Genomic DNA, 10,368 nt, shown 5'->3' on the forward strand with positions numbered 1-10,368 from the left:
ATTGCCGGTACGGCTTAAAGGTCCAAGTCTGTGTTGGCAGCAGTTACTATGCTCTATTTCAAGTGCTAAGAGTCTACCTCATCCTGGATGTGCCTGACCCTCTCCCTCTCTCCCTGGAGTTTCAGAAATAAAAGAGAATCATCTTGGAGCTATTGCCTGGACTTCAATCTGTCGGTAACCACTGGAAGGGGTAAGTGCTTTTGGGGCAGCCATGTGTTTTAATAATCCCTAGACAGGCTATGGAAGACCTGATCATCCAGTGGCTCCTTCGGGGGTGAGCGCTACACATATAACTACTTTTTTGAAAGAACGATGCAGTTGACCACATGAGATACATTTAATCCTTTTATTGATTAAAAGAATGTTGCTCTACATGGGGTAGATTTGTCCATGGATAGGAGGTACGGTCAGAAGCTTATTTAGGAGTGCCAGAATCTTAACAGCAGTGAAACGAGCAGGCAGAAAGTAGCTCTGTAAACAGAAAAATACAGGTAAGAAGGAATCATTCTCACTTTGCAAACATGAGCATACGCGTTCAAGAGCATTGATACTCTCTATCAGGGTAGTGACATGGTAAAAGAACTATCCCCTCTATGGAATGCATCTCAGAGATGGCTACTTTACAACACACACACAGCGACCATGGGGAACAAAAGTAGCCACCCTCCAGAAGGAAGGACAGTGTCAACATGACTTCAGAGATGATTTGAGGATCTACAACTAAGTGATACACAGATAAGATGCAGGTGTGTGTATGCGTCTTCAAGGAATTCTGCCTTATTTATAACAATTAAAACTGGAGAAAACAAAATGAGCACAAAAGTGCAGTTCCTTATACAACCAGCCGCACAAGAACCGGTATCCATAAAAGTCCAACTTTATTGTAATAATTTCCAGATAAAGATCAAACGTAGTAAAGCAAACACCTCACTAAGGTATCTCGCCCACGCCGGTGCTGGGAGAAATACCATGGTGAGGGGTTTGCTTTACTCAATTTGATCTTTATCTGGAAATTATTACAATAAAGTTGGACTTTTATGGATACCGGTTCTTGTGCGGCTGATTGCATAAGGAATAATTAAAAGAGTGGGAGCACACCATAGCCAGCACCCGGCAGACATATCAACCGACAGTCAGAGGTGAAATTGGAGCGGTGAGTTTCTGGTGCTTCTTTGGACACAAAAGTGCAGTTGATACCTTAGGGAACCAATTCAAAGTTTTTGTCATTTTGCCATTATGTGAACAGTGAATCATTATTGGTTACTGTTGACAACAGCCTAATGTTTTACTAATTCTCCTGTCCCTAATTTTCATTCATCATCTCCAGTGGTTCTCAACGAGGACATCTCTACCTAGAGGTCTTTTCACAAAAGGGTGAAGAGTTTGGAGAAGGCAGGAGAAGTGAACAATCTAGGACATAATAGCTGAACTGGAAAGTGAGCTGAGTTGGAGAATTTTTCCAAATCAGCTACTGTGTCCTAGATTGTTCACTTCTCCTGCCTTCTCCAAACCCTTCACCCTTTTGTGAATAGACCTCTAGATAGTCTCTTCACCATAATAGATTTCACCACCAGATGGTGTTGCAGGAAAAAAAAAAATCAGGGTTGTGATCCTGGTAAAACTATCACTGTTTTCCCTGAACTATTAATAACTTTCAAGTACAACTAAACACTCAGCAAAACACGCTTTAACTAGCAATAACTTCCAGGTTTCCTACAAACATGTAGGAAAAACACTTCTAAATACTTTTAAGTATTTTCCAGTATATTTAACAAGAAAATATAAACAAGGTGAATGGGATTACATAACTTTGTTTATAAAAGACATAGAAAGAAGGCAGTACCAATACCTGATGTAGTAGAACATTTATTTAGTGTGGACAAAGCTGAGTAGTATGACTTCCCCAGGAAATCCTCTATTGTGGTTTTCTGATCAACCTCAAGTAAGCATTGGGTGGAGTCTTTAAAGAGAAGGTCCTTTCCATCCTTGGAGCCAAACAACTGAAAATTCTGTCTCTGACTTCCATTCCGCCCAAACAGAGCCTAAAAAATGTGCAAATAAATCTTTAGTGAAGCACATATTTTATTTAGACAGAACAAAAGCAATGTCATTCTGGATTAACTGTATTGGAAATATTTCTATTCCCGAATTAAGCAGTGACATTTTTGAAGTGTTATTAAAATATTGGGCCTACATCAGGCAGCCTGAAGAGCTACACTGAGGGAATCCTGTTTTGAGAAAACTATGGATGTCATTAAATGGTATGACCACCCAAAACTTTGTTGAAACAATGCTGCAGAGTTAGTTTTATCCCACCACATGAAACTTCTCTCTTTAAAATTGAACTTCAGTCAAACAGCTAGGTACACACACACATCGAAACTGAAATGTAAAAATTTGTCAGGCCCAAACTGAAATTGACTTTTTTTTGCCCAGTCGTTTAAAAATGTTTTAATTATTTTTAACTTATTTTATTTTGTTTTATTGTTAGGGGCTTGGAGAAATATTAGGGGTCCCTAATATTTTCAGACCCCTGATATTTCCCTTTTAGGCCCCATTCACACCTGACCGTTTTGTAGCGCATCCTACGCTCGATAAACGCTCTACAAAACGGTCAAAAAAATAAATAGCATTGTAGTCAATGGTATCGTTCCCACCTGTCCGTATTTCCGCCCGTCCCGAACGCACTACAAAACGGCCCACGCATGAAAAGGTCCCGGAGCGTTTTTGCTGCGTATTGGTCCGTTTTGTAGGGCGTTTTCCATTTGGATACTGCCAAGTAGCCTTTGGAATCGCGCGACGGTCGCGCGACTTTTTTACCGCGAATCGCGGTAAAAAAACCGCGTGACGGTCGCGCGACAGACGCGCATATTACAATACGCATAGGTGTGAATGGGGCCTTAAAATAGAAAAAGAGATTGAGGACACAGAGTCCTAAATCTTTTTCTGCAGCACTGTTATGAAAGAACAGGAAGCCTCTATACTGAGTGCTCCCGTCTATTCGTAAGCGTTCATTCACAACAGGGGATGGAGTAAGGTTATTTACAAACACTCAGCGATCAGTACAGATCGCTCAGACTTTGTACTATGCTCTCTATCCTGACTGCTCCACCTGTTAAAGCTCAGCCTCCTGTGACAGCTGTCTTCTCCCCTTACTGCCCTGTTCGGCCTCCTGACAGCTTCTCTCCTCCCCGCTGGGCGTCGGCAATTGGATCAGCTCTGTGTGCCCTCCGATCCCTGCTGCCTCTGCCGACACAGGCGGGGAAGAGCAGCGGGGATCAAGGGGGACACAGACCGGAGCTCAGTGGGGAGGAGAGAAGCTAGGGATGCACTGCATTTTCAGCTGCATTTTCGTCTGTTTTGGTCTTATCGGCATTTTGCCCATAGTACCATTTTCAGCCAAAATGTGTAGAGATGCTGCAAATATGTTAACTGACATGCAATGTATTTGGAATAAAAATGTATAGAGATGCACCGATACCGATACTAGTATCGGTGCCAATACCGAGTATGTGGGCGAGTACTCATACTCGCCCAAATGCTCCGATACTTATTCCGATACCGGAACTACTGGAACAGTGCAGCGAGAGGAACATGGAGCCAGTTTCCTGGCCAATCAGGAAGCCGGGCCGTGGGTAATGACTTGCGGCTCGGCTTCCTGATTGCCCAGGAAGCCGGCTCCATGCTGTTTGGCCAGCTCGATGCTGATTGGCTGGGAAGTCGGCATCCTTGCCAATTAACATTAAGTTGGCCAAACAGCATGGAGCCGGCTTCCAGGCCAATCAGAAAGATGGGCAGTGGGTAATGACCCACCTCCCGGCTTCCTGATTGGCAGGAAAGCCGGCTCCATGTTGATTGGCTGGGATGCTGGCTTCCCGGCCAATCAGTATGGAGCCGGCCTCCTGGGCAATCAAGAAGCGAGGCCATGGGTAATGATACGCTTCCCGGCTTCTTTGTTGCCCATGAGGCCGGCTCCATGTTACCGGAAGTATCGGTACTCGTTATCGGCGAGTCCTGAAATATAAATATCGGTACTCTTACTGGATACTCAAAAACCAGTATCGGTGCATCCCTAATAGAGTTGCAATGTGTTAGATGAGATGAAATGTATAGAGATGCAATGTGTTAGGAATTGTATAGGTGACACATAGGGATGAGCGGCCCCTCCTCAGGCACTTCCAATGGTGCTGCATGTGGCAGTAAGCCTTTCTTTTGCTGATATCACAGTAGTATTCAACCCTCCTATATTTTTAACATGAAAGTATTATCTCCTCAGATTAGCTCTGGCTAAACCCAGAGCTAATGCATTTTATGGCAATTCCTAGTGGCACTGAGTGGGCTAATGTGGACTTGAAATATGTGCACCAACTATATTCACAGGTTTCCTTTAAATCATTTTCTGCACTGCCTAATACTTGGCACTTTCAATATATTCAGCTATGACATGCTGCGGAGACCCAATTTGAATAGAGTGATGTAATCTTTCAGCACTCTTCATTGGACTACTACTCATTTGAAATTGATCACCCTTTTATGAGAAACATCTTCTAGGTCAGGGGTAGGCAACATTGTCTCTCCAGCTGTTCTGAAACAACAAATCCCATAAGGTATTACAAGCCACAGGCATGACTCCCAGAGGCAGAAGGATGATGGGATTTGTAGTTTCAGCACAGCTGGAGAGCCAAGGTTGCCTACCCCTGCTCTAGGTTATCCCGAACTCAGGAACAATGGAACAGGGATAGGAGTGAGCAGGGTTGGAGTGAATTGTAGCACTGTTATAGCCGCAAAAGATAAACTCACTCAATTACAATTTTTTATAGAGTTTATTTGACCCCTTTTAGACTGTTTGAAATGGGCAAGTGGGACACCTCTCCTTGTCACAAATGTCCGGGAGTAAAAGGATTAGGATCCAGGATTAGACACTTCTGGTCCCAAATGACCAACTGTACTTTCCCCAATATATGTAGTCCAAAGTTGTCCAGGAAAACTATAGTCTTTAAAGGAGAACTATGAGGTGAGTGCTTTTCACTCATCCTCATAGTTAACTTCTAGCCGACCTGAGACAATGAAACTGTAGATCGGGAAGTGAGCGAATACATACCGGCAGAGAGCTGTGACAGGGGAGGGACTGTATTCCCCCCTCCCCGCTCCGATCTGCCAGCGCTGACTGGCGGAACGGATGGTGGAGGGGGCAGGTACAGCTGGCTCTGCCTCTATATAGGCAGAGCCAGCTATCACTCACGCAGCTGGGCGGATTCAGACATAATTGTCGGGATCCGTTTCAGCTGCGGCGTCTCAGTATACCGCGAGCTGCAGCTCGCGGTATACTGAGCTTAGGGTGACGGGAGGATGCTAACTTGTGTCCTCCCTTTACACCAAGGAGAACTATGGGGGAAAGCACTAACCCCAAAGTTGAACTTGACATATATCAGATACATAGATACATGTACAATGTGGTCTATAAGGTCTATTACATACCATCTTTGTCAGGGATTGCAAATATTGCTAATAGCGACAACAAAATGATCCTAAGAGGTATTCAGCCCATTACAAGGCTGCAGTAGGATAGACCACAACAATATAAAACACAAGGATACATGGAGGGGAGGGAAACGAACCCTTAGACTTAAGACAGGACAAGACAAGACAAGTCAGGACATCGAAGTGACCAGGAGTGGGCGAGTAAGGGGGATAGTTCAGGGGGACCTAATGTTGGGAAGTAAGGGCCAGTTCACAATCAGTCGTATAAAGAGCAGGTGAAAGACATAAGTCCATCAGCAGTACTAAAGATCTTACATATTGACAGTGACCAATAGCTTTTTAAAAATGTCAGAATCCTGGAAGTAGATCCAGGAACCCCACACCTGCCTAAAAGATTCACAGCGGTCAGTATCCACAGCAACCATTTCCTCCATACGCATAATATAATTTAGGCTATTCAACCATGCGATCACAGGGGGGGGGCAGGGTGGACTTTCAATGTCCCCCTATGACCTGTCTGGCCGCGAAGAGGAAAAACCTCAATGCAGATTTCTTGGCTTTCGAAAAATTTAGTTAGGGAACAGGGATAAGAGAGTCAGAGAAGGAGTATTGATCGTGGTCAAAGAGTGTGCTTTATCATATATGGCTAAGACATTGTCCCAAAAGCCCTTTAACAAAGGGCAAGACCACCACACATGTATGTATCTACCATCAGCTGATTGACATCTCCAATACGTCTGCGCCACAGAAGGGAACATACGATGGAGGCGTACTGCAGTGAAGTACCATCTCGAGAGCAGGGGGGCGGACGTGCAGGGCAGGTGAGCGTAGGGGGGTGTATGTCTGCGGAAGGACGAGGGCTGCGTACTAATCACTAGACATGTGCACTGCCAAAAAATTTGTTTCGTTTCGTTTCGTTTTAAATTCGGATTTGTGTTATTTCGTTTTTTCGGGATTCAGGTGTGAAAGTCAATTCGGATTCGGAATTCGGATTCGGACGAAATTCGGTAGCGGTAGTTCGAACGTTCGTTTCGTTTTCTGTTCTTATTTGTTTCGTTCGTTCGTTTGCAGCAAAGTGACATTTGAGGGGGAAAAAATATTTTTCTCCTTCTCTAATGTCACTTTGCTCCAACGAACGAAACGAATAAGAAACGAAACGAAACGAACCAAAAACGAAACGAACGTTCGAACTACCGCTACCGAATTTCGGAAATGGAAATTCGGATTCGTTTGCATTCGTTATGTCTGTAATTCGGAATTCGGATACATCCAAATGTCCGATTTTCTGAAAATTCGTCCGAATTTCGATTCGGAACGAAACGAATCGCACATGTCTACTAATCACACTAATCACACTAATCACACTCAATGTGCACGTAGCACCTGTCCTTCCCGGGAGCTACTCGATACGGCCCTGCACGCAGCACGGAGCTGTACGTGCCGGCCGATTAAAGTGTGAATGAGGCCTTAGAGATAATGATTGTCAGTTACCTGTTGTCTTGTAACAATTCTCAAAACACTGCTCCTTTTATCTGGCCGAGAAACAACAGCATGTGCTGGTACCTCTGCCAGGTTGCAAGTCTTGTAGTTGGTGATTGAAGTGCGAGAACCATCAGAACATAGCAGCTCAAAATCATTAGGCTTAAGCTTTTTTGCCCAGTCTGCAGGATTCCTGCCTGAAAGAACAAGAATTACAATATTGTTATGAGGTGATAAGAGGGTATGGGGTAAGGTACACAGACCGTGTTCAAATGGAACCTATCACACTCCTGACCGAACAGAAACCTTTTAGAGTCGGGTGGCTGCCAAAAGTGACTGCGGATGCGTCCGTAGATCAATAGAAATTGTAGAAAAGGTCACTCACACTCCAGCTTAAATTTCAGTCAATTTTTATTGACCTCTCATAGGGGTCAATTCACAAAGAGAAACGTTATTGGTTTCCTTCAGTTGTTAAATTACCGCCCCTTATTTAACGTTAGCAAACATGGTATTCACGAAAGCTATAATCGTTATTCAACATGGTCGTTATGGTTTTCTACTGACTCGTTATCCAGTCGTTATGCTAATGTTTTAAACGTAATAATAACGTCTATGATCGTAAAATAACGCTTGAGAGATGCATTCTGGGAGCAGAAGGGGAGGAGAACAGTGCTTCTTACAGAGAAATGAATCATGGGAGATGTTAAACGGAATTTAGCTATCACCTGGGTTTCAGAAAAGTAATCCAAAATAGTGCGAGAACGGAATACACGTTTATAAATCAGAACAACATACTGATGTGTTCTTCTTCGGCTCTGGATAGTTTTAAGTTCAAATAGAGCACACCCAAATGGTTCCATCTTGCCCCAAACTACCAAACACTTTCACTGCAAAACTGAAGAACTGAATTTTTGTCGCCAAAAGCTTCCTCTAACAAAGAAATACCGCCAGGGAAATGTCATAACGACACCCTGAGGGTGGTGCTTATGTAACGATTGCTTAACGATCGATATCTGGCAAAAAAATCTTTGTGAATTGCACTTCTGTACATATTTAACGATTTGACTTGTTAAAACAACGATCGAAACGTTTAATAACGATCCACACCTTAAAATATCGGTTCCGTGTAGTGAGACGTTATTTGATGATTTTTCAAAGCGTTAAATCGTTTGGTGAATTGAACTAGCTTCAATATCGTGCGACATCGTTAAAATAACGAGCGGTATCTGGAAAAAAAGCTTTGTGAATTGACCCCATAGTGTCACACTGTAAAGCGACGTTTCGGAACCACATGGTCTCACTTGTTGTTTGCCTGAGGACCGGACCATGTGGTTCCGAAACGTCGCTTTACAGTGTGACTCTATGAGAGGTCAATAAAAATTGACTGAAATTTAAGCTGGAGTGTGAGTGACCTTTTCTACATTTTCTAAGGTACACAGACAGACCCAGGAAAATAAAATGACAGCCATTACTGTAAACAGAAGATCAGCAACACAACTTTGCAGCTGTCTACAGTTCTTAAAAGGTAACGCCATACATACTTATATTGCGGGGGGGAAATTAATACGGGAGGTAGCTCCACCCACTTCCTCTCTTATGACCATGTTTAACATGAGCAGGGACAGTCAGGGAAATCATGTGTAAGATGTAGGTGAAGTTTCAAAGAAACACCTGGGAAAAATGAAGCCTGCTGGCCAGCGGGTGCTGATGGCTGATCCACTGATATAATATGTATTAGATATGATGGGTGTATGTTCTGAGTTTATTGAGGGGTATGTAGTGCTGTGAGGTGAGGGGTTTTTTGTTGTATGATAGGGATTAATAAAGTTCACCAGCAGTGTATGCAGTTGTTTTTACCTCTTCAGAACATTACATCAGAGAGCCCTCTTGGGCTGTACACATATCAGTGGTTTAGCTGTGTTGTAGGTATGGCATGTTTGAAAACATCCTGTGTGCATTATCTTTGTTGATCCTACATAGGGATGAACGATAATACATATAAAATGCACCTAAAATGTACAATGGACCAGAAATGCATAGGTATGAACAGATCATTAGATGGAAAAATATTACCTGTGCATGCCCATTATCTGCTGCCATTTTGCATAGGAGTTAATGTAAGTGACATAATAGCATAGATGGGCATTGTGTCAGCTACTATCTCTATTGTGCTGTAAATATCTGGGTAAGATCAACTGAACACTGTGCTATATATTATATACTCGGTATTGATAATTATCACAGTATTGCCATAGTAATAAACAGAGGATATTTGTACACTTGAACTTTAACCCCATTCAGCACATAGACACAACTTTGCTAGTAAATATAAAAAAAAATTAATATCTCTAAGAACTCCATAGTTAGATTATTCTTTACATTTCCATTAACAAGGTCCCATCTGATGGATTTTAGCACAGTATGTTCTTTCCTAGATATTACAGGCCTCAACTAATCTTGACTTGGAAAGCCTTTTTTGCCACTGATTGGGTGTTTCTATATACTCTACCCATACGGAATGTCCACATGCCTCCCACACAAATGTCACATGGGTGTCTAATGACGGGGCACCTATGCTCCATATTCCCAAATGACTGCATCAGCAAAATGCATCTTGTAAATCTCCATGACTGCTGCAACATCCTGGAGGCAGACAAAACACAAAAAGCAGCATAAAGACTTTATATAACCTGTGAGGTAAAACAAAGCGGTTTGGAATGCCGTAAGAATGTGGAATTTGTATACCCATGAATACATGAATACATTTACCCAATGTTTTTTTCAGTTTTAGGTAAAGTAAGGAAGGGTTAAAACTATCAGTTTATTTTTTGTTGTCTATATCCTGTTGGGGAGATTTCTCTTAATTTCCTGTCATGGAGAACAAGCAATTGTGGTGAACAAGTGAGGGGAAATCCCCTCTTTGAGAGTTGTTCCCTAAACAAGTGCTCCCATTGGAAGATTTCCCCTCTATTCCTTTTCAGAGGATGACTGTGAAATGTTGGATTTCCCCATTTTCGGTGACGTTAGCCAACAGGACAACTAGAGAAGCTAAATCTACCGATTGGGACACAGACAGCTATGAAACAGGTGTTTTAACCCTTCCTCAGTTTACTTAAAACTTAAATATAAGTACACTTTAACACTTGTCAAATGCCATAATGACCATTCTGCCAAGTTGGGCATGAAAACATTAGTGCCTCAGCAATGATACCCTACAGCACTGTAGCCTTGGATACCACTATCTCAAGGGAAGTCTTAGAAGATTACCAGGGCCGGTGCTAGGATTTGTGCCCACACAGGCAAAATTGCATTTTTGCGCTCCCCCCACCCCCCTTCCCGACCCCTGTAGCGCTGGGCCTGCTCCCTATCAGTATGTTTTTTTTTCTTCACTTACCTTCGGTGCGGGAG

General features: G+C 42.9%; 1 protein-coding gene across 1 annotated transcript in view; it reads right to left on the reverse strand.

Moving 5' to 3' along the window:
• Positions 1–436: 436 nt before the first annotated feature.
• The window catches only part of LOC108786104 (serotransferrin-B-like), a 40,212-nt gene continuing 30,280 nt past the window's right edge, over positions 437–10,368 (reverse strand). Inside the window, exons 15-17 of the mRNA XM_018555327.1 lie at positions 6,973–7,157; positions 1,850–2,042; positions 437–471 (exon numbers count right to left, since the gene is read on the reverse strand). Of these exons, the coding sequence (XP_018410829.1) occupies positions 437–471; positions 1,850–2,042; positions 6,973–7,157 (413 nt within the window). The remainder of the gene's footprint in view (positions 472–1,849; positions 2,043–6,972; positions 7,158–10,368) is intronic.

This window comes from Nanorana parkeri, unplaced genomic scaffold, assembly GCF_000935625.1.
Source record: "Nanorana parkeri isolate BGI_ZX_2015 unplaced genomic scaffold, ASM93562v1 scaffold192, whole genome shotgun sequence".
In the NCBI taxonomy this organism is placed as follows: Eukaryota; Metazoa; Chordata; class Amphibia; order Anura; family Dicroglossidae; genus Nanorana; species Nanorana parkeri.